The following is a 25,506-nucleotide window of genomic DNA, read 5'->3' on the forward strand; positions in this document are numbered from 1 at the left end:
TGGCTACAAGTTATGACGATGAGGACTAAATCAAATTGGCAAGATCCATTTTATATGAACTAAGTCGGTACTCGGACTCAAATCGGAGTTATGTTGGAGGAAATCAAAGCATCCATGTTGATATAATGATGACTATATTATTAATTATGCATCCTATTTTCTTTTTGTTCTTCTATGTTGCACATAATGTGAGAGGCCAGGATAAAATTTTTAACAAAATTGTGCCTACATGAACATCCACCGAGTGTAATAGAATCATATAACAACAGACCAAGAGAAGCCTCTTCATTGCTGGCATACCACATAACAAAAGGGGTCATATGGGAGTTTTATGGTGTATATATAGCACCAATCTTCTTTCGACACATATGTATAGAACCTTTTTGGTTTCAGATTTGAGCTCCAAAACATTTTATACAAAATCAAATACAGTGTAACCACCAGTGAAACCAGCATTAGAGAGTAATTATTACTGAAAAAATAACTATTCTAATGAATTGTTGCTAGAAACAACCTGTCTTACTTTAAATGCTTAAGGAGACCATATTATGAGAAATCCCTACACAAACAACATCAATTACAAGAATGTTATAGCTTTTTGTATCACATTGTGCTTTACATCTCTTCATGATTTATTTTTCAAGTTCCTTTAGTTAGTTATAGGTTGTTGCCTTTGATATTTTGTATTCCAGTAGTTGTACTTTAGAGCTTTCAAATCTTTGACATTGTAAATTTTTAATCCTTTAACAGATAACTCATGTCATGATTTTTTACACCTAGCGTCCACCAAAAGACATAAATCTACGCATCAAATGGACTCCCATATATCTAAATCATTTCCTTTTTATATTTAATTTGTCACTTGTACGTTGGAATCTCTTAAACATTGTATTTTTAGTTTTTCTGAGTTTCTACTTGTGATATTTCAAATTTTTAACGGATAATGATCATTTAGAATCATGCATAAATTATAGTGATGACTGTATGGAACAAAGAAAATCAAATCATCAAAAAAATTAAGAATTAAATCATGGTTCACTCGTTTATTACATGATGAATTTTTTGATTTTTTTTTTGCTGAAAGCATATCAAAGAACCTATCAATTTTCCAATTGATCATTAATTGCCGATTGCTTGGTCATTGATCATAAAGAGCTGACTGCCGGCAAAAAGAAATTTAGACATGCAAATATAATTGTAACATAAAATAAAAATTCTTTTAGTTCAAGAAATCAGATAAGTCGATAACTATTGAGATTGCAATATAATTTCTAACCTTCTTTGCTCCTGCTTTTTTTTTTTTTTCAAATCACAAATGTTTTCGGCTACTGATAGAAATCCAAGCAACGAAATTATTTCTTACACCGTATACATTATATGACTATGTACATCATCAATCATAACCTTTCCATCAATAGGAACGGGCGCAACAAACTCCCTGACGCGTGGTCGCGTGTGCGTGCAGGGAATAATTTATCCTGGTTAACACATCCCAACGGCAACAACGTAACCACTTCCCCGACGCCAGCTTACTTTTCCATTTATACTCCCACCTTTTTGACAAGCGCGCACCTCCCCTCGGACCCCTCCCTTTTCCTCTATTAACCCTCTCTCTCTCTCTCTCTCTCTCCCAAACAAAAAGAACTCAAGAGCGCCAAAAATGCTTCTATACCGGCTTTACCACTTTCTCTCTGTCTCCACAAATTAAATCAAAGTCTTCTAAAATTGCTTTCCATTTGTAGCTAGCACATTGATAGTGATTTCCCTTTCTTTGTCTATTCGTTCATTTCTCTCTCTTCAACTGTCTTCTCTTCTTTTATTTTTTCCATTTCAAGCTAGTGCCAGTCATCTCCATACAAGAGAGTGAACAAAGAGAGAGAGAATTCGTTTTCTTCAGTCTTCGGGCCTTCCGGTCTTTAAAATAGCCGGATTGGTCGGAGGCGGAGATGGCCGCGGTTGCGGAGAACGCGATCGGCGCCGGCGACCAGTTCGTCCGCAGCCCCCCGCCGCCGCAACAGCAGCAGCGCGCGAGGTCGTCGGAGGCGGAGTACCAGCGCGACGTGCGCGAGCTCGTCGATCTGCTCTCCAAACTGAACCCCTCCGCCAAGGAGTTCATCCCCTCCTCCTCCGCCTATGCCGCCGCCCCGCCGCCGGCCGCCGGCCAGACCGCCTCCAGCGCCTCTGCGGGGCCCGCCGCCGGTGGGAGAAGGCCGAATGGGTGGCTGTCGGCCGAGGCGCCGGTGTTCGTGGCCTACTCGGATTACTACGGCGGAGCGATCGTTGCGGGGAATCGGGATGTGGGCAGCGGCGGTGGGCCGTACAACGACCAGCAACCCCGCAGAGTATAGACTTCGCTTCTTTCTGTCGTTCTTGCTTTGATTTCTTTGTTAGAAATGACGTGATCGTGGGCTCGCGCATGGGGGCGATCTGGGGTTTCTAGGGTTTTGGTTTAATTTTAATTTCTTTTATTCAGTTGACTGGATAGATGGATTCATTGAAGACTGAAGTAGATGGAGGAAAATTGCTTTTTGGATGGAATGGGTCATCTTCTGTTGCATTTTCTTCCTCCTGTTATTCTCGGCCAATAACTCCACCTGTTTCCTTTGTTTTGCTGAAGTTTTGGGGTTTTGTGTAGAGGAAAAAGAACATCTTTATACACGATTTTGATTGATCTATTGAGATTTTTTTTTTGGCCAGAGAAAGAACAATTACAGCCAGGGGCGCCGAAGGTTTAATGATAGAGTTCAAAGAGCGCAGAAGGAGGACTGCATCAGGCGCACTGTATATGTTGCTGATATTGATCTGCATGTAAACCATCTAAATTAGGGTCTTTCTTATACTCATTTCCATTCATCCTACTGCTCTGTTAACATTGTCTTATAGTCCCATGTAATGTTTCAGACATTGATCAGCATGCAAACCATCTAAAATTAGGGTCTTTCTTACACTGATCATCCTACGGGTCTGTATTTTACGGATACTTTAAATAATGATACATGTAACTTTGCAATATCGGCTTGCTTTTGTAGTTTAACATTGTCATATAATTCCATGAATGTTTCTGATAATGATCATCATGTAAGCCATCTAACTTTAGGGTCTTTCCTACTGTTCTGTATTTTTACTGATTATTTATAACGATACATTTAACATTCTCACATATATTTTACTAATCCAGACTATTTGATTGGCATATATTAGGTAACAGAGGAGCAGCTTGCAGCATTATTTGGTAGCTGTGGGAAAGTAAGTCTCTCAAAATGTATCCTAAAATATTAGTAATCCGTGTTATCAGGATGTGAATATTGTGACCACGCAATTCCTGGGAACAGGGTGAATAAATGTTGTGGGCTCAATTTTTAGGGTGTTACTAGCTGTTGGCTCTGTCATGGTATCATCTTTCTCTTTTGTTTTCTAGTGCCTTTTGAACAATGGTGCTGCTCTTTCTAGTGTTACTATTTCATATGCTGACATTAGCTGCTCAAAAGATGATATCCTTTTGAAAGAGTTGCTTTATCTATCTTTTTTTTTTTGGTTTCGGGGGTGGGGGTGGGGGGTGGTGGTGGATTTTTCATATTTGACTGTTTTATTGGGTTGTTGAGATGATAACCAGGGTCGATGGAGTTTGAGCTAATGAAAAATATGAAATGCTTCCAAGTCTTCCCTATTTTCCTTTGCCATTTTTTGGCAGGTTAACGAGCATAAAATCCAAAACTTCTTGTTGAAATGGCGTCTTGTATTTGGTCATCTGTTGTCTCTTTTATGTATCGGGTGTTGGGCCTCTCAGGAGATGGATGCTTGTTGAGGGGCAAAGTCTCCAAGGTTGAGGAGGATGAGTGAGAGGCCCCATTTACACCCCTAAAAGGCCCATTAGGGTTTAGGGAGCATTTTTTTGCAAATAATCCTTTTATATTGCTTTTTTGGACCTTGGTGTATGAAACATGAAGGCCCTGTTTGGGGGAGCTTTTGGAGGGCCAAAAAGCACTTTCTGGCCCTCCAAAAGCACTTTTAGATAAAATAGGAGTGTTTGGTAAAATTTTCGGAAAGCTGTTTTAGCTTTCCTAAAAAGTTAAAACAGCTTGTCGGGAGAAGCCTATATTGGAGCTTCTCCAAAAAAACACTTTTAGGAATTATCGGAAAGCTGTTTTGAGTTATAATATTTTTCTTTTTGGACCAAAATACCGATAATAAAATAAAAATAATTACACATTGATATGTATTATTCACTTTTAGGAATTGTCAGAAAGCTGTTTTATACCTTTATTATTGTATTATACTATAAATATAATATAATATAATATTATATCATAATACATTGATATGTTATGTTAAATAATTTAATATAATATTAAATTATTATTCTATAGTATACAATATTATATTACTATATTATAATAATATTATATTACATTACATTAATATTATACTATATCATATATTTATGTATTAATACATATTATATTTTATTATGCTCTGTTGTATAATACTATGTAATGTCCTTTATGGTCATTTTGTTATATCCAAAGTATTTTCTCAGTTTGTTTACTAAATACATGTTAAAGTTCCACAGCACTTTGGAAATGTAGTTACCAAACAACAAGCAGCTTTTTATAAAAGCTCTACTTCCAAAAGCTCTACTGCCAACAGCTCCCTCAAACAAGGCCTAAGGCTTTTGGGCTTTGTGCCTACTTGAGGGTGTGTCGAGAAGCAGCGAGCTGGGGCTTGAGACTACCTTTTGGGGCATTTATTTTTATTCTCTTTATCTTTGGTGGAGCTTCCTTGATTTTTTTTCCGAACATTTAGCGTAGGTTATAAGACGAACCATGTAAATCTCTTCTGTGCTTTGTGTTTTGTTTGAATTTGTAGTTATGCCTTTGATTTCTCCTCTCTATGAGAACCCTAGGTCTGCGTATTAGCTGCAACATGAATCATGTGTAAGAATGTCACCAAGGGAATTTTGGATCATCTGGGATTGTGAACATGGGACCATAGGTTTTATTTGGAGGTTGCATTGATTGGTTGTAACTGTATGTAATTGTTTAATTTTACATGTATTAGGTTAGGTTGATTCTCTTCTAGTAGAGGCATATTAAACAACCATAGTTTAACTCTTTTAGCTCTCTTATTTTGAGATATACACTCTTTATGGTGGGTCTTTTGATAGGTAGTTATGCGTGAGAACACAAGATAAGGAGTAGTGCTGAAAAAATAAGTGTTGTTGATAATTTTCACAGTTTTAGAGAAAGGACCTTTCTCTTTGGGCGAACTTTTAAAATGGAAGAAAGGAGAGGTACAACTCCTTGGTGATTGTGGTGTTGGGGATTTATGCATGAATTTTTAGTTGATATACATAAGGTTCTGAATCAAATATGCCTCATGGTTCTAAAATTTTGGTTTCGGGCATGCAATACTCTGCAGTAGTTGAAATTCTGAACACAACATAATAATATAATTCAAAATGTAAAATCATTTTAAATGTGAAAGTTACACGAGTTTATAGATACTATAAAATATAAAGCATAAACCATTTTAATTATCAAGATACCATTTTTGCAACGTACAATATGAAATAGGGATTTATCATGCTCATAGAGTAACAAAACGAGAACACAAAATTGATAGATGATTTATCACATAAATTATGAAATTTAGGTTCTAAAGTTGTTTAAAAGGGACAATACCTAGCTATGATCGTGGCAATCCGGGATCCTAGGAGGGGCGAGAGATTACGGACAGACCTAAACTTTAGCATTTTTTGCACAAGCGGCTGCTTTAGACTCGAACCCATGCCATTGTGCTTGTTAGGCCAAGCCTTTTACCGTGGACCATGGTTGTCTAAATTATGAAATTATGGGATATGAATATGTAAATCAGTCAAGTCATAATCAATGCAGTGCATAACATTTATTTTTGCATATTTTCTGGATGAAATCCAAGTGGTTCCATTGTAAATCAGTGCATAGTTTTAAATTTTTGATCAAGTAATGAAATATAATGAAACTTAATTATTGCTATCATGTGGGAAACAGACTGCCAGAAATAACTAAGCATATGTATCTGTGCTTAGTTAATGCAATGAATATCTTCCATTTATATTTGTGTATTGGTCTGATAGTCAAGTTGTTTGATCTGAAACACATTAGAAGGCTGTTTGGATGTCGGAAGATCTTATTGATGAGATCTCATGCTTAAAGAATATGTAGAGAACTGTTTTCCTAAGAGAGATTACAACAACTGAAATAGTTGATCCTTATTTTCTAGAATAGATAATCCCTTTCCAAGGCGATTGAGCTTATTTGTTGCTTGGCTTCCCGTTGCTTTAAACCATCTCCCTACCTATTTATTTTTAGAGCATAAGCTCCCATTGGAAGACTTTGGGGTTAATTGTTGCTTGGCTTCCTATCTTTTGGCATCCAAATAGGCCCTTGCAACAATATGTATACACTCAACTAAATTGGTTTTGTTCAAAATAAGGGCCTAAACTAGGATGTACTCATTAAAGTTCTACTTAAGTTGCTAGGATGGGCTAGTATTTCATTTGGATCATGGTTTTATTTCTACCTTGGAGATGAACACAGCTTGCTATAGGAAAAATTGTAATCTTCCCCCTTTGTATAAACTCTTTTCTAGGCTCGGTGATTTTTAGAGGTTTTGCTCCTTGGTTTCATGAACTTAAATCATGACCAATAAGATCCTTTTTCTCATTAATGACTTATTGGTTTGATCACAGGCCCCTCTTGCCAAAGTCTAACTTAGCCATAAATTCAACACCAATATTTAGAGGGTTGATTGTAGGTTGGTACTCATAGTAAAAAATTTAAGTCCTTCCATGGAGCCTCAACTTGGAGCTTTGCACAAATTGATGAACCTGCCCATATTCAATAAGAAAAAGGCTTGGATGATGATGATGATGTAAGGTTGTTATGACAAAAACTGGAAAAAAAATTGTTTTGACCGATAATCAAACCATGCATTTTTTTGTGTTTCTTTAAACTAGAATTTATTCATTTAAGGAACCTCATTCATGTTCTTCCTAGAAGTTGGAGGTCAAAATAATTGAATGAAAATTACTGTATGCTCAAGTAAGATATTGTTGCTAACTGTCTCTAGGTTTGAAGTGCATGCTAATGCCATTTGTTGCTTATGTATAGTTGGCAACAAAAATGTATCTCAATTTATAAAAGAAGTTTTATCAAATGATGTGTTACATAATTAGGAATCTTGGTGATGCTCCTATTCATTTTTAAAGGGGCTAACAACTAGTGAAGGATCTAAGCATGGTCTGCTATGCCGGTACCGGGCACCAGACAGGTTGCTCGGCGGCACGAGTCAGTACGGGCCTGTGTCGTGCCATGCCAGGTCTGTATTGACACAGTAGAGGAGGCAGGGGAGAAGGCAAATAGGAGAGGGAAAGAGAGAGAGAGAGAAGCGGTAAGAGGGAGGGAGAGAGGAGGGTGGCGGAGGCCGGCGGAGGGCCGTTGGAGGCTGGCACCCGAGCAGGAGGTGGAGGCCACGGCTGGGTTTCCTGTTTCGTTCGAAACAGGGGTCTAGGCTCCTTTTTAATTTCGCAATATTTAAGTAAAGTCGGCAATAAATGAAGTCGGCATGCGATTTACCAACTTCACTAAAAAATCGCAAAATTAAAAAGCGGCCGGACCTCTATTTTGAACGAAACAGGAGACTCGACCAATTTAGGGGTGGCAAAATATGACCCGACCCGCCAACCCGACCTGTGTTCGACCCGCCATAAACAGGTTTGGGTTTAGCCTAAACAGGTTCGGGTCGTAAACAGGTCGACCCGTTTAACCTGTTTATTAATTGGGTCGGATACGGGTTTTAGATGTCTAACCCGTTTAAACCGTTTAACCCGTTTAACTGTTGGGCAGGTTAAACAGGTCTAAACAGGTTAAACGGGTTAAACGGGTTAAACAGGTTAAACGGGTCTAAACAGGTCGGGTGGAGCAGGTTAAACAGGTTGGGTTGGACAGATTAAACAGGTCTAAACAGGTCAGGTTGGGCAAACAGGTTAAACAGGTCGGGTCGGGTTGGGTAAACAGGTTACCTGTTTATTAAACAGGTTAAACGGGTCGGGTCGGGTTACCTGTTTAATAAACAGGTCAGGTTCAGGTTTGCAATTCCTGACCCGTTTAATAAACAGGTCGGGTTCAGATTTATAGTTTTCTGACCCGACCTGTATTTGACCCGACCTGTTTATGCCTGATCCGACCCGATTGCCACCCCTACCGACCATGGCTTCCGCCTCCTGCCCGGGCGCCGGCCTTCGACGACCTTCTTCTCTCCCTCCCTCCCCCACCCCCCCCCCGCCCGCCCGCCTGCTTGCTCTCTCTTTTTTTCTCTTTCCTTCTCCTCCTTGGGCAACGGTTTTCGTTTCTGTTGTCGGAACCATCCTGGTCCGCCGCCAGGACATCTTGGTACGACTGGAACTGTTCGGTTTGGGATAGTTCTACTGACCCTGGATCTAAGTGTTCAAGACCATTTACATGATACCACATTAAATGTTCTTAAAAATGTTGAAAAGCATTCAATATCATTCACATGATACCACATTAACTAGTTCATAAATTGAACTTAGATAATTATCTGCCTTTTTAAAAGCTTTCACTTGAATTAATGAGTATCCTGGAGTGCTGCAATCTCTTTTGGGAAAGTAGTTGAATGAAAGCACTCACGAGTTTCAAGATATGTAAAGTGTGATGTAGGAACTCTAAGACGAATGTTTATGTCGAGGGAATTTGAGTTAGTTGAAGCAATATATGTTGAGATTTATTTAAGGATGCTTTTTTTGTTTTGTTTTGGCATGTTAGTTATATTTCTCCTTTAGTTATAATGTCATTATTGAATAGCGCCGTAAACGAGTCAAACACGAGCTAGCTAGGCTCTGTTTGAGCTCAGCTTGAAACTATAAAGGATGAGCTCGGGCTTTGCCCGAGCTCAATCCAAGTTGAGTAAGCCCCACTGGAGCTTGGCTCAGATATAGTCAAGCTAACTCAAGCTCTGCTCGCTTAACCTTGGAAACTAAATCAAGTCGAGCTGCAACTTGCTCAACTGATTCAAGCTGATGCTAGTGCTTCTCCTTGAGAACACCAAGGAGTACTGTTGCTCAAACCCATCCTTGATGAGATTTCTTGATGATTGATGATATGATAGGTCTCTAGGTCCATGGCATTAAGGGAGGGCAGAAGCCCTGATCTGTCAAGGGAGGAGATCTGGGAGATCCCTGAAGGACCCTAGCTTGCAGAACTGATGCACCTTTGGATCTCCGACCAAAATCTCTTTAAGGTTAGAGACTTGATAGAAGACAAGTAGTTTATGTTGTCAGATGCCATAGAATCTCCGAGCAGGATGTTAACCAAGCTAGAGGTCTAATCAGGGAGGGAAGAGGGGGAGGAATGGGTTGGAGGATGTAGAGGCGGTGGATAGTGGAAGAAGAGAGGGATGGGGCAAGTGCGGCTAGGGAGTAAGAGGGCTTTAGAGCTTCTTGGTTATTTTGAATATTAAACTCACTCTAAAGATCAAACATTGGATCTTGATCCAATGATTGGATGATAAATAAGTGATTCAACCATTTGATTAAGTTCTGTAGCTAATAAACTTTTCATCATAATAAATTTATAATTATTTCATTTCTTCAAGTCATACTATGTTATATAATTTTATTATATAAAAAAAGAAACTTCGAACTACAAGTTGGACCTAGCTTGATCTCACCTTGTTTATATTTCAAGCTCAAAAATCTGGCTTGAGCTTGCTTGTTTGCTAGTTGAGCAATCTAATTTCGAGCTAACTTTTGAGCCAAACATGAGCTAGCTTGCGAACAACTCATTTGTTTGAGTTCCTACTTTTTACTCCAGAAGGTATTTAGTGGTAGAGTAATTACGTGGCTATTTATTTGAGTTCCACTTGTGGGCCCATGTTGACAAACTACCTTATTTACTTTTTTGCTAATCTTAAAATAGGGCTACAACATACCAGAATTTTAGGAAGAATGAAAAGATCAATTCGAAAACTATAAATTTAGATGAATCACCTATGACTAATATGGAAAAACTATATTTATGTAAACATACAATTAGGCCTGTTAACAAGCCGAGCCGCTCGGGCTTGGCTCGATAAAAGCTCGGATCGAGCTCGGCTCGTTAGTCAAACAAGCCTGAGCCCGAGCAACTCACGAGCCCAAATGGAGCTTGGCTTCGGGATTCGAGTATTTCCTTGCAAGAAATTTAATCAACAAATGTTTCATCCATGTCTCCCCTAAAACAGAAATTGGTGCCACAGTCCTTGCGCTGCGCGCACTATAGCATTAAATGCCATACAACGCGCCGCGGCATTAATGCCACAATGCGTCTGATAGAGAGAGAGGAAGTGATAGCTCGACCTGGTAGTCCAGGAATGATGACATGGTGCCCTCTATAAGTAGTCCATTTTCCCATGACAACTCACCTACTCAGTGTATCAAACTCTTACTTAGGACATAGTACTGAGCAGAGATTGGAGTGGCCATTGTATCTCATGCTTACCGACTTCGACCTCTCCCTCAAGTGCGACGGCCCCACCTCAAGTGCATTAATGGGACAGTGACGAGCAGCGTATCTTGCGACGGCGGCTGCAGCTGCCTCAAAAATATCTTTCATAGTGGCAAAAAAAATAATAATTTAAAGGGTTTTTTGCATGAATACCCTCCAAAATATCGGATTTTGCATGAATACCTTTTCAAAATTGATATTTGCATATATACCCTCATAAAACACTTATTTTGCTATTCTACCCTTTTGTTATTCTTGTTTTTGCATATGTACCCATACCATCTAACGTCGTTAAAAAATTAACGGTTTCAAATTAAAATGACTAAAATATCCTTAATGGGTAGACGTGCAAATAGAAATGTTTAGAAGGGTATGCAAGCAAATGACAACTTTATAAGGATATTCATGCAATTTTGCATATTTAGAAGGGTATATATGCAAAAAAAATCCTAGTAGATGAAAAGAATTTAGATAATTAATTAATGTGATAGTCTTTATAATTCTGTATTTATTAGTTAATATCATAGTTTTTAAAATTTTGTATTTATTAATTATTGTTATAGCCGTTAGGAAAATGAACACCACGGGAGAGCCTTGATATGTGAAAACGTGAACTCGATGTAATTTGGATTTATGAGAGGGTGACATGTGTCTTATTAACTGGGTCATTATTGTCTTAACGTTCTATTCCACTTCACATGAATCCATGGAATCTCTCCCGCTTTGCATTTAGTCCTTGGTCTGAATGTGACAAAGACTATTTGCCATTCTCTTGGCTTCCAGATAAAAGACAACGCTTCCCAACTATGGACTTGTGTTGAAGAACAGGGCATGGGTTATAATAAAATAGCTAAGAACATATTTTCCATGCATACACTAGGTATCTAGCATCACAAAAAGTAGAACTAGAAGGCAGTAATATGGAAAGTATCGACAATCGTAGTTAGTGATTGACAATCAGTAGATGACAAACACACTCTAAATCACAAGATTTAACATAACAAGGTGAAAGAGATGCTCTCTTACTATAATGAAGCCGCTGCTTCAGCTCCCATCCTTGAGCCTGTTTATCAAGGCATCCAGTGATTTCTTCTTTGGGTTCTGTTTCGAACCCCTTGTACCAAATGTTGAGAACAGCCTATCTGACGAATCTCTGAACTTCTCAGATATTGTGGCTACCTTCTTGTAGTCCAGCTTATTGTAACTCTTCTCCCGGATCACTGGTTCAGGGAATTCTCTGGGTGATTGCTCATGAGCAAATTAATCAGTTGCCTTGCTTCCAATAAAGGCATTTTCAGTTCGCTTGCACCCGAGTCCTCAGTATCTCCAAACAAATGGGATTGGTTATCAGCAAATGATTCAAAAAGCCTCAAGTCAGCATCTATTCCTGTCACAGCATTTGCATTAAACCTCTTGACTGAATCACTAAGGAAAAGCCCCACGATCTTTTCAGATACCTGGGCGAGGACCCCATAAAGCATCCGCCGGAGGACTGGGATGGGCAGTATCTGCTGTGCAGTGGAGACCAAGGTCTCAAGGTATATAATTACCTCATTCGCATACTCATTCCCATTTGGAGGCGGGTCTTCAGCCATCCAGCTCACAGTGCCGGTCAAGATCATAAAATCATCAAGCTTGGCCTCAAGCAAGCGCAGCAAAAGCTCCTCGGCCGCATCCCGAGACTTCTTCAATGGGAACTCCCTCCTGCCCCTCTCGGCAATGCGGAGGGGGATGCCAGAGAGCTGTGCAGATGGCGGAAGAAGAAGTCACAGGCCCGCTCCATCACATGCATGTTGGCAGCTACTTGCATGGCCTGGGACACACCGAGGCCTCCAGCCTCAACAAGGCGCAGGATGGCACCATCGACGACCTCCCCAAGGAGGCGGTCGAGATACTTCTTGGCAATGGGGTAGAAATCAAGCTGGCCACCGTGTGACATGAAGCTGACCGAGTCCTCAATGAACGACCGGACGATTTGACAGAGGACAGGGACAGTGGATCGCCCACAGGATTGCCCGATCGCGAATGCCCGCGGGATCGCCCGCAGGACCGCGATCGCGATCCCGAAGCATGACTGCATGAGAAGAGAAGAAGGACAATTACGTAATTTCAAAAATTTATTTTATTTTTAATTAATATAAATATGATTTTTTTTAACGGTGTTAGAACAACCGTTATATTAGGGCATTTATATAATAACAGTGTTTTATGAGGGTATAGATACAAATATAAATTGTAAGAGGGTATTTACGTAAATTTGAATATTTAGAAGGGTATCCATGAAAAAAAAACCTAATTTAAATACCCCCTTATGGCATTAAATGCTGAGCCACGCGCACTGTGGTTTGCTACGGCGATGCATTTAATGCCAAAAATTCTTTTTGTAGCGGGAAAAAAAATTAAATACCCCTTAAAGCATTAAATGTTGCTGCGCGCCGCGGGTGCTGTGGTTTGCTACATCATCGCATTGAAAACCTGGGGCTCGAAGGCCTATTCATAATAGGCTTGTTAACGAGCCGAGCTCGAGCCCGAGCCCGAGCCTGAGCCTGAAATTCTGTGAATGAGAGGCTTGAGCTCGGCTCGGCTCTTTAACAGGCCTACATACAATATCATTGGGACAAATCACAGGCTGCCTTTTGTTCCATATTGCCATGTCATGATATTTATTATGGAATTATAGATATTAAACATACAAATGAATTTGTTTGGTATGCATAGTTCTGTGGAACTATGGGTAATTTTGTAGGATACTAGATTTATCATAAATAATATGACACGTATGGTCCATTTTCATATGTTTCTGAGGAAATCCACGTGGTTTATTTGCAAAAGGGGGCCAAAAAAAGAAATACTCATTTATTCCTTTTATCTGTTTGATAGGCCACTAAATAGAAATACTCATTTTAGCCTTCATTTGGGCGACATATTATATGCTTCTTTTATCGTAAAGCTTGGAGCAAGTCAAATCAAATAATTCTTAATGATTTTCTTTTTAATGTAAAACTAGCTTGTTGCTTTTCTTCTTCTTTTTTTTTCTTCTGGAGATATTTGAATGTTTATATGATAAGGTGATATTTGTGGTCAGGCATTCATATTGTCAATTGTTTAGGGTTTGTCCATTTGATTTAAGATATGTATCCAGTTTAGTATGTTTTGGAGGAAATTCAAGTGGTTCATTCAAAACACGGCCAAACAAGGCTATAATCATTCAGCCTATTTAACGGGTTTATAAGCCCCAAAATGGACCTTTTGTGAAGTTTTTCATTCTTCTTTTATTGGCTAGATTGGAGCTAGTCAGATGATGTTAGTGCATAATTTGTGTGATATTGAGTAATATGCTATTGATAAAGTAGTTTTAGAGAAGTTAGACCGTGGTTTGCTGAACCGGCCCGTACCGGCCGGTTCAGCACGTACCGTACCAGTATCGACCCCCATCGGTACGGTACAACCACATAAAACGGTCCAGGGCCGGAACTGAGCGGGGAAGAAGAGAGAAGAGGAAGAAAGAGGAAGAAAGAAGAGGAAGGAAGAAGAAGAGAAAGAGGAGGAGAAGAAGAGAAAAAGAAGACGGTTCGACGTACCTCGGGCCGACCCCCTTCCGAGCACCCCGACGTGCGCGAGGTCCTCCCAACAGTTCCTTCCTTGCTCGTGGGAGAAGGGTGGAAAGAGAGGAGAAGAGAGGAGGAGAGAGGGGAAGAAAAAAGAGGGGAAGAAAAAAGAAGGGAAGGAAAAAAAAAGAGAAGAATCTTTCTGTGCACGGGTAGTGCGCCCACGAGCGGGGAATCGCTCGTCCCGCACGCGATTTCACGTGCAGGAATCTCGATCCCACGTGGTTCCCCGCGCTCGCACGGTTTCCCCGCGCGCGGGGACTCACGTGGGGTAGCGAGCCCATGTGGCACCGCGCGCGAGCGCGAGCCCATGTGGGGCATTTAATGCCACTTTGTGGCTAAAACGCGAACACGTGCACGTGTCGCCCTTTTTTTTTTGGTTCCGGTTCAGCGCCGGTTCCAACCGGTCCCGAACTGGTATCGGAGCCCACCGGTACACCGGTTCGGTCGGCTCGGCGGACATTGAGTTAGACCCTTGTTCTTGTTGTTTGTTTGTACTACTTCATGCTTGTCATTCTAGAGGATGATGTTAATCATTGAACACCAATATAGATGTTCAAGATTTCCTTGGGTGTTTGAGGCACATTACTATGTTCTAAGGATGGTGGAACCATCCTGAATCATCCGGTTCGGGGTGTGCCGAGCCGTACTGGCAGTGGACTGGGATGGTTCCAGCAAGCAAACCGAGAAACCGATGATAGAAGAGGAGAGGGAGAAGGAAAGAGAGAAAAAGAGAGAAAGAGGGAGAGGGAGGAGGAGAGATAGATGCCGAGAGAGGGAGAGAGAGGGGGCTTGGAAGCCCTTCTCTCCTCTGGTCGTCTGCCGATACTGGTACTGCAGACCTTGCTATATTCAATCTATTGTAGCAAGTGTCGGATGATAGCGACCTTTCCATATCTAGGTAAGAATTGACCTTTGAGGCAATATTCAGGCATTGATGAGATTATATGTTCATAAGCTTTGTTTCCAAATGAAGATAATATTTGTTTTAAGTCAGTAGATTGTGGAATATGCGTGGCTCATGAATGAATTTAATACTGCTGAAAATGGTTTCTCATGATCTATTTTGTGTTAGTGAACTAAATTTCTTTCTCATTTAAAGAATCTCATTTTTGGTATCCCTGTGCAATCTGGCTGTGGATGATAAAAATGGAGTTCTATAATTTTTAGGTGTGCAAACGAGCCGAGCCAAGCTGAGTAGGAGGCTGCTCAGGTTGAGATTGCTGTATGATGGGCGTACACAAGCTTGAGTGGAACTTGAGTGGACTTTAAGCTTTGTTTGTATGAGATCTGAGCTGAGCTTGAACGAGCTTCTTATGGACTCGAGCCAAGCTCCTATTTACTTTTGCAAGCCTTTAGTGTTCAGGCCTGGTTCATTATGAGTTGATCTTTGAAATCTTTCTGAGCTTGGCTTTGTTTCCTAGCTGATCCAAGCCTGAACGAACCAACCAAGCTGATCCCAGGCAACTGGAACTTATCAGATTGTTTGCAGTATAATACTTTTCATTAGGTTCTCATCAGGTTTGCTAGTTATGTTATTTTGTTTGACCTAGGGTTCAATTATTTTGGAAATGTGGAATTCCTATACTATTCACTGAGTAAAAAATTGTGGGTGGTTGGGTGCAATTGCGTGGCCACTAGGTTTGTTGGATTCTGTTTCTTTGACCACAAAATTGCGTCTTTTCAGATCACATCCAATTGCAATAAAGTATGATTTCAGGAAATGTTTCAAAATTGATGGGGTCATACTCCTTTTGAAACTATAACTTGATTGGATATTTAGATTTCATTTGGAACCCTCATGTTCAAGATTTTTTTTTTTTGAAAAAATCTTCAAGACTTCATAAGTATTTCATCCAGCAGTGTGTCAATCTTCTAGAGTGATTCTTTCTCTCATATATACCCTGAAGGAATGCCAAGTATGACTGACGTAAACACCCTTTGCATGTAGTCGTGGGAAGGTACTTGAAAAGAGTTACATAGGAGCTTTCACAAAGGTGCAGCTTGGTGGTTGATTTTAAAGTTCTATTTTAGGGTCAGTTGGTTATATAACTCAAAATTTAAAGTTTATTATATCTTTCATGACTGGTGTCCACCAGCGTATTTTAGGGTCCACCATATCTGTTGAACTTGGATCTGGTATGTTTTTTGCCTAGAAAAATTTTAGAAAGAAAGGGTAATATTGTGATCATTTATTTGAATTTATATTTGAACGGGGCCGAAACAGATATCCTGTATTATTTATTTTATGCTTAAGTTACCTGTCAACCTTATGTTTCATGAATTCATACAAGAACTGAAGGAAGGAGTTGTATATGGCTGCCCCTTATTGTGATCTCATTTTCTCGTGCTGAAAGGTGTTTTTTTATTTTCTGTTTTTGGGGGTAAGTTTCTTATGCTGAAAGTTGATAAAATTTGGGCCTTGGAAGGTTTACGTTTAGAGAAAGTGGGGGTTCTTTTATGGCCCTCCTACTCCTTTTATGTAATTGTTGTTCATAGGATAAAACAGGGCAATACGAAATTTATGTTTGGTTGCAAAGATTTTATACTATATAATGATTACACCACAAAGCTGGTAACTTCTTCATTACATCACTTGGATACCACAGCTAATGATTATGCCAAAAAGCTGGTAATCTTTTCTCTGGAAAGACAGATATGCCTTTGCAGAATAAAAGGGTACATGGGGGGAAGAGCGTACAATACCACTCAGATATCTCAGTTCTGCCCATCCAGTAGAACTATTATCTGCAGGATCTCTACCTGATGAGGATAGGTATTTTACTGCTATGGTTGCAAAATTTGGCTGTCTGGCAATGACCAATCATATCTGACCCTTATCCAGTGCTTATTTGCAAACCAGGCTAGGCCTTAAAGAATATCTGTGCTCTGTTTGGTATGATGCAAATGCCTAAGGTGATAATCCCATCAAAGATCTAGGTGATGACACATAGTTTGTAATGGTTGTGAAGGCTTTGCTGATTATGTTGTTTTGAAGCCTTTTGCATCTTATTAGTAGACGGCAGTATAATGACCGTTGTCTATCTGAAGAATTGCAAGTGCCATCCATAGCAGCTATAGGCCTTGCTAAATATTCTGAGAAGCACTTGGCACAGACAGGAAGGAGAGGCTCTATTAATAAATTACAATTAAGAATTTTTCAGTCTGTAGGACATATCCCTTCCACTTTCTCCGAACTTGTGGTGGAAATTTAGGCTTGTAAGACAGCTCTGGATTTTTATTGTTCTAATCATGCTTTTCTTTATATTTCCCATATGAATTTTCATATATTTTTATTTAGTTTATATATATTACATTTCCTCTGTTAATTTTGATAAGCTAGTCTGTAGGCGAATGTTTGACATCTTTGAATGTGCATTTTGAAGGTACTTGATTGTCGTATTTGTGGTGACCCCCATTCATTTCTTCGATTTGCATTTATAGAGTTTGCTAATGAGCGTAAGTTAACTTGTGCCATCTAAAGCTTAGCACCTATATAGCAGCTTTATGATTTTTACAAATGGAAGCGTAACTGTGGACTATTTCAAACAGATGGTGCAAGAGCAGCACTAAATCTTACCGGGACCATGCTAGGTTACTATCCTGTAAGAGTACTACCTTCAAAGACTGCCATTTTGCCTGTGAATCCTACATTTCTTCCGCGGGTAAGCTAAGTGATTCTAACGCTGCATTTCTAAAATTAACATGGTATATTGTTTTCTTATAAAATAGCATTCTCTGTTAAAAAAACTTTTTTCGAGACTGAATACAGTCTGAAGATGAAAGGGAGATGTGTACAAGGACAGTCTACTGCACAAATATTGATAAAAAGGTAGAGTAGCTTCTTTCGACTCTTCCATACTGCTTTGCACATTTTAAGAAAATACAAGTAGAAGTTACATCTGTCTTCAAAATTGTGCAGCTTGATTGTTTTATTTCTAGTTAAATGTATTCCTTTCTTTATCGATTGATAGTTTTGGCTTTTCTTCTTTTGCAGGTTACTCAGTCAGATCTAAAAGAATTCTTTGAGCTCCTTTGTGGTGAGGTTAGCACACTGCCCTCACTCAATCTGGTATTTTTCTCATCAGTCGGTTAAGACAATTATGTTTTCAAAGATCTTTTAATTGTTAGCATGATTTTTCTTATACAGGTTTCTCGCTCGAGGCTTCTTGGGGATAACACGCATTCAACTCGCATAGCATTTGTTGAGTTTGTTCAGGTAATTTGCATTTCTCAACTGCATGTATCTTATTTTATTTTTCTCTGATTCAGAATTTGCCAGCCTCGTTGGTGATGTTTAAATATGATCGTGCTCTTACCTTTCTGGGGCTTGTATGTTCATGTATTCTATTGCTTGTATGCATAATATGCCTGCTGTATTGTTCTAATATTCACATTTTGCTTTGTGATAACATCAAAATAATTTCTCGGCTAGCCTTGCCTTGGGGAATCAAGCAGAAGTTGGTGAATCCACTCAGATTTAGTCAATGCTATATAACAGCAATGAACACAATGTGCTGTCCTGAGGTTCATACATTCCACTTACCTGTTTACTTATCCGATTGCTTGGTTCAGTGTTCTTGAACTTGCTGTTCCATTCCAGCATTTTATAATGCTGCTTGCAGAATATTAATAATGCTCGCATACATTTCTTAAAAGTCGGTGACTAGCTGTTTAGTGGTCATATTTGTCATCATGATATGTCATACAACTAAATCCCCAAATAACTCGTGTTTCAGTTGAACATATACAGAAAGATAATTCAATAAATTTTTGTAAATATAAGTCTATTAGTCAATATTACAAGCAAGTTTTTGTGACAGCCTGAATGAATCTCAACTATATTTGGCCAGAATCTTTCTCCGAAAAAAAAAGACCAGAATCATAACCACTTTTCATTCCATTAGTGGAAGTTAGCTTCATCCGTCAGTCTTTATCAAGAACTATGAGCTATAAATACAAGCTTGTTAAAGTTCATCAATTACACATTCTATTCGGGTTTTCTTAGGTCCTCTTTTTCTGATAGTTTGAGCTAAACTTTACAGTCTTCCCTTACCAAGGGCACATTTAATCTTTCGTATATTGTGCCTAATTCATCTCAATTTGTTCTTTACTACTTCAGCCTCTCTTGCCCCAGCTGCTAAACTTACCTAGATCATGAAGTAAATATGCAAGTTCAAATTCATAAAAGCTTATCATGAGTTGGAAGCATCTTGCTTATGTTTCTCTTGCATCTTGATTTGTAATTCGTTTGTTTCTTTCTCAATTCTGATTTACTTCAGAAAAGGCTTCTTCTATAGCAATAAGGAGTTGACACTATGCAATCCTTTTTCTCCTTTACCACTTCATTTTAAATTGTTTAGCCAGATGTTGGTTTGAAATATATGGCATGATTCATGGTTGAGCAGGCCTTGGATCCTGAGATGGGTCCAAGATGGGGTGCAGCACTAACTGTACACTGGGAAAGGGGTGACATGTGGCCTTTTAAAAGGTCCTCACTGCATCAATTACTTGACCTTTTGGTGCATTCTTTTGACTTATTGGAAAAAATGTGAATGTAATTTTGTGACATTAGTGCCTATGGATGAAGTGATTCCCATATATGTAGTACAGTTACCTTGATTTCAATATGATCCATTTTGGAGGAGCCTGTACGCAGCTCTTACTGTTAGGCATGAGGCATGAGCTAGTGTTTCTTTTCTTCTTTGTACAATGTGCAATGAATGCAAAGTTTCGCTCTAGTGATTGTTGGATGGAAGATCGGTTGGCTGGATGAGAAAACTGTTGTCATTCATGGAAGATATGGAAATAATCCACTACAAGAAGGTCCTCAAATAATTTAATAAGATGTCGAGATAATCATGCTTGTGCATGTTTATTCTTTAGTATTTGTAATAAATCCGAAGAATGATTCTACAACTGAGATTTTCTGGGAGATGGATTAGCATGTTTTTATTTGGAAAGCATCAAGTGGTGCAGAAGGGGAGATTAGGGGGATATTACTATAACAAGCTAAAGACTTGGAAAAAGAAAACCTGGATAGAGGCCTTAGGTTCAGATGATATTCCAATCATGGTTTCAAGTGCTGCTTCATGTCGGGCCAACACAAACACAGAACCTAGGGCGGCAGAGCACCTAAGTCCTTTTTTTAAAAAAGATAAAGGACTATCAAGTGCCTCTTTTTCCTAGATTTTGGCAGAGAATGTGTCATGATGGCTATTAGCCACCACTCCCCATGTCAATGAGTGTAAATCCTTGATTCTAATATTGATGGAAGACTATTATAGATCTTTTAATGATATTTTGAAATCTAGCATGATAACTCATGATTGAGGAAGCACAGTGATCTCATCTTACGAATAACATATCCGAAATTTCACTAGATATCATTGTGTTGTAAATTTGAGTGATAATATGGAGCGATAAGGCTAATTGGCAAAACAATATTTTCTTGCATAGCAATGAAAGAAGAGATTCTTATATGGGATTTATTAATCTAAAGGAAGTATATGGTACAAAGTACTTTAAAAATGCATATTGTCTCAGTTCTTCGACTATTACATAGGTTGTGTATTAAGGTTGTAAACAAGTGCATGAGTGACGTGGTGTCAATGAGTAGTTTCATTTTAGTAGGATTGGACAAGAATGGACCTTAAGTTTGCGCCTACTTTATGCTAGTAATGGACATGTTGACTCCAGATTTCAAAGAGAGACTACTTGATGTTTGTAATTTGCAAATGATGGTGTTATTTGTAGGGTTTAATGCATGATTGTAGATATGGAGGAAACTTTGGATGACAGAGTGAAAACTAGTTGTGCAAAAATACAGATTGCTTTGATTTCTTTTTTAGTATTTTATTTGTTTATGCGTTCAAGGGGCCTGAAAGCAGTTTCATTCACCACTAAATTATAGAATCTGTAGATCCTCCTAAGGTGTAATTTTAAATCTCGTGATTTTTTTCTTTTAGTTTACAGCATCCTCCTTATAATGTTGATTGTAGATGTCCATATTGGCAAATCTTATAAATAATGGTCTATATGCTTATCTAACTATTTGTTGAATCAAATGTTTCAAATTGTTGTATAAGACCAAATTATTCTCCATTATTATGTTAATTACCCGTGAGATACGTGTTATCCTTTTCATCCAGTTTTCCACTTTTATGTGTCTCCACCTGAACTTGCAATCCTGTAATATAAAAAACATGGCTTTCCAGAAGCCCAGCTTCCAAACAGAATTCTATCTGGCAAAACCAGTATACTTAGACAAAAAAGGTTCCTTTAGGGGCCTTTTGTTATGCAGTTGGTCCACCTATACTCCCTACTAACAACCAGTCTCCTAGGTTTGGTGGTAGACCCTTGTCCTGCTCCAATTTGCCTTGAGCTGATTCAGAACAAGAGCTGGAAATACATTTAGAATACCATTTTCCTATTGAAGTAAACAAGGTATAGGGATATTTATATTCATGAAGTAAATAGATTTTTTTTTATTATGCTCTCCAAGAAACTCCCAGCTACTTGGGTCTTGAAAGTTGTGTACTTGTGGATATCAACCACCATCTATAAAGCATGGACACGGATATAGGATGTGGATATGACAATACAGATAGGTTGATCCAATGTATCTTGGAAAAGTACATACACTATGGCTAGAATACGATAGCGAACAAATCTATATTTTTTACATATATGTAAAAATAGCATCAAAAGTATAATTAATTATCACAATAATGTAGTTCATAATGTAAATAATAATAATAATAACGTCTACAAACTCCATTTGAGTCTGTTACAATCAATGCTTTATGTAATAGGATCAACATCACAAAGTCCAAAATTAACCATTCATCACACAAAAGGTCAGCATGTGTGTGTGAGAGAGAGACCATCTGTTGAGTCATTGGGGAAGTATATTGGATGTAACTGAGAAGTATCCAGTGTATTTATTTAGATTTTAATAGTAGAAAAATTGAAATTCTACATGTATCCTAGAAGTACCCAACAAGTATTGGTATTTGATGGGGGGATAATGTGGAATTTGATGTATCTGTTTATCATGGGCCATTAGTTATGTGAAGATGATAATAGAACTTTTATATTGTGTGATGAAGTGATGTTCTCATCTTTCGAAGCATCTTTTCGGGGCCTTAATGAATCACTGATTGTGTCAAGATATCTGTGGCAGGCGGAAAGTGCCCTTAAAGCTCTGAGTTGCAGTGGAAGGATCCTTGGAGCTTTTCCTATTAGGTACGATTTTCAACTCTGCCACTCAATTAGGAATAGTTTCATTGTGATTTCCATTGCCATGACTTTTTGTCTGTATTGGCCTTCTTAGGGTAAGTCCTTCGAAGACTCCTGTCAGGCCTCGTGTTGCTCACACAACGCATTAGTTCCAGTTTACTTTGTATTCAGTCTTGTGGGCCTATTTTCACTGGAGCAAAATTTGTGGTCTGGAAAGGGCTGATGATCATTTGACTCTGGTTATTGGTTGAAAACATTTTTCTGGATCTAAATAGGACCCACCTTCCAGCCGGCTTCGATATTTAAACTTTAAATAAGACATGTCTTATGGCTTTACAACTGTTGTTATCTGTTTTATTTGTTATTTATTTCCATAGTTAGAAGTGTCGTGTCAACATCAGCTGTTGGTGATCCCAACCAGCGTAGTATTCTGCAGAAACCTGGAAACTGTGCTGTTTTTCTTTAATTAAGGACAAAGTTTTCTGAGTATTCTACTGCTTTTTTTAGTTGTGAATTTCAGTTTCCTATTTGCAATTGCTCCTTTACTATTAGTATATAATATATGCGACATATAAGATAATGCAGGATTGTTCCCTTTGTTTGGCATTATTTCTTAACTTGGTGCTTTCCATGCATAGCTATTAGTATGGTTTAGTTGGTTTTTTCATTAGTATGTTGTAAAAGTATTTGAGCAATCGCTGATCCATGAAATATATGTATCAACTACACACTGATATGATATCAATACATTTGGTTGAGATTTTTATGATCTGCCTTTTACCATTGTATTACAGGTTTCTGTTTATGAAAATCAAAATCAATGCATAAAGGATATGACAAACTGAATCGGTTCTTCTCATGGTATCAGTCACCCAGATGGCCGAGATGTGAGCCTTAACCTTGATAACCTTAGCATTTGTATCGCTCTTATTCTTTGATGAATGATAGAGGGAGGCATCAAGATGGGCAAAGAAGCGACTCCCCGCTTGTCATCCGGTGCATTAAGAGCGTGCCTCTCAGCCTATGTGCCTTCAAACCCTCTTCTCATTGGAGGGCAAAAAGTAAATGGACAGTATTCAAATTGATACAAGGCCCTTCTCTTTAGTTAGAATCTGGAATTAAGGAATATAAATATCCCTCCATTTTACCTTCGGTAGACTGCCTTCCAACACCCTCTCCTCTGAAGCAGAGGAAAAGAAGTATATCCAAGAGAAGCTCCTAATCTCTTAGAGACGGTTTCTTTCTCCTTAGACAATAGAAGGAATAGCCTCTTCCTCCATCCGTATTTCTGTTTCAAAGACCAGCCCTTTTAAAACTACCAGACCTGATCTCTCTGCAATCACAACGACGACATCCACCAAACGCCTTTCCTCCGCAAAATCCATCATCACCAAATCCAGCAGACTCAGTCTGTTCCAGCTCTCCTCCCGTGCGATGCGCTCGCAGATTACGTAATTTTGCATCTGGATAATTATACGGCGTTAAGAGTAGTTTTTTTAATACTTCAGCATATACATGCATGTGCATGTATAGAAAGTACGTGTTGCATATATCCATATATGCATATAATGTATATTGAAGTCCATCTGTTGATATGTGCATGCAATGTGAGGGTACCAATTGGTAAGTGGTTGGGGATTAACAACAACAAACTGAGCTTGAGTCACGCTCTCATGGCTAGGATTATTGATGTGTGTGTGTATATATAAGAGTAGTTTAAGATGTGGTATAATGGGTCGTCTGATATTGTGTGTGCACGTTGAGAACTTTGATAGAGAATGTGAGACTCTGCAGCAGAAGCGCTTTGGAAAGCTCCATGACGTACTGAGGAAACAAATTGTGGAATGGATACCAATGCCATGGACATCGACAAGGGTGCAGCTCCCCGCTCCCTAATGCCTAAGCGATGCGAGCAAAGATGAAAGGCCCGTCCTCCTTTATCGTGCCCCCGCGCTCCACCCAGGTGAAGCAAGTTGAAGAGAGAACTCGCAGCTACCCTTGTCCTGTATTTGGTTGGGCTCATGAGAGGGAGGACAAATCGAGTTGGAAGGATGGAAAGCCTCCATCTACCATTTGGTCCGAAAAATTTTAAAAATGATGGATGAAAAGAAGGAACTGTCATTCATCCTAGCCCACTAATTTGCATCATTTTAATTCGGAAGGATGCCACAAAGGATGGATGGAACATATGATGAATGGATTTTTACATTGACAAAATTACTTCTTATTAATTTTTTTTGACTAACACTTATTTAATTTTTTTATTTATATTCACTATTTTTAATTTATTACTTATATATAAAATTAATTAACTATTTAGCCTAAATTATAAATTAATAGTTATTTTTAATAATTATTATATGCAAATAAATTAATTCACATATAATTAATTTATAAAATATTTATTTGATTAAGTTTTAAAATAGATATTTATATAATTTTTAATATCTTTATAAATTAAAAAGATTATAAGTTTATATATTGTCCTACTTCTTGTGTTATAAATAGGTAATAATAATATTTTTTTATCAAAGGATAGTTTAGTAAAAATATCATACAAATATCATCACCTTTTCTTCGTTCCTCCTATACCAAACAAAGGAGAGAATCACTCCCATTCATTCTTCCATACTTCAGCCAATATATGAGACGATGGATGAAAAACTCATCCATTCTCTCTTTCATTTATTCTTCCTTTCTTATCCATCCTTCATAACAAATAGAGGGCTAAGATCCTCTCCAACTCTCTGGGAGATAGAGAACAAAACAAACACAACAAGAGATGGAGAAATAAGAGAGAGAAAAAGAGAATGCTTAAAATATATCATAAACATGTCAAATTCTATATTCTTTTTTATTTGTGCCATGCCAAAATGTAGTAATTTTTGGTCCAATGTTCAGTTGCCTATTTGAGTTAAATACTTCTTGATTATATAGGATTTCTTTTTGCCAAAGAGAAAAATTATTTATATAGAAAGATACAATTGAAGGTGTCAACTTATGCCAATTCTCGCAATCAATCTGTTAAGTTATTATACCAATACATGGATGCAGATTTTTTTGGAACTTTTTTTTTTTGCTAAAGCGGATGTATCATATATGGTGGGTACGAA

General features: G+C 38.5%; 1 protein-coding gene and 1 pseudogene across 8 annotated transcripts; one reads left to right on the plus strand and one right to left on the minus strand.

The window, feature by feature from the left end:
• The first annotated feature begins 1,539 nt into the window (after positions 1–1,539).
• Positions 1,540–24,045, plus strand: LOC103722465 (polyadenylate-binding protein-interacting protein 9-like). Of its 8 annotated transcripts, none has more exons than XR_606471.6 (11): positions 1,540–2,342; positions 2,698–2,808; positions 3,202–3,246; positions 17,539–17,611; positions 17,705–17,817; positions 17,925–17,984; positions 18,150–18,224; positions 18,303–18,371; positions 18,588–18,679; positions 22,338–22,399; positions 22,488–22,882. XR_606471.6 is itself a non-coding variant. In XM_008813032.6 (10 exons), the coding sequence occupies exons 1-10, from the start codon at positions 1,947–1,949 to the stop codon at positions 22,540–22,542; spliced, it is 1,059 nt and encodes a 352-aa protein (XP_008811254.3). In that variant the 5' UTR covers positions 1,541–1,946; the 3' UTR covers positions 22,543–22,882. The 8 variants fall into 8 exon arrangements, 5 of the variants coding, with proteins under 5 accessions (XP_038981441.2, XP_038981442.2, XP_088562293.1 ...); XR_606472.6 differs by having other exon boundaries at positions 1,541–2,342; positions 18,150–18,197; XR_015969560.2 differs by lacking the exons at positions 22,338–22,399; positions 22,488–22,882 and adding an exon at positions 23,188–24,045.
• LOC120110465 (exocyst complex component SEC15B pseudogene) lies at positions 11,533–12,702 on the minus strand (annotated as a pseudogene).
• Positions 24,046–25,506: the final 1,461 nt, after the last annotated feature.

Source organism: Phoenix dactylifera, chromosome 1, assembly GCF_051530095.1.
Source record: "Phoenix dactylifera cultivar Ajwa chromosome 1, Ajwa_hap1_PhDact_Kaust_v1.1, whole genome shotgun sequence".
NCBI classification, from domain to species: Eukaryota; Viridiplantae; Streptophyta; class Magnoliopsida; order Arecales; family Arecaceae; genus Phoenix; species Phoenix dactylifera.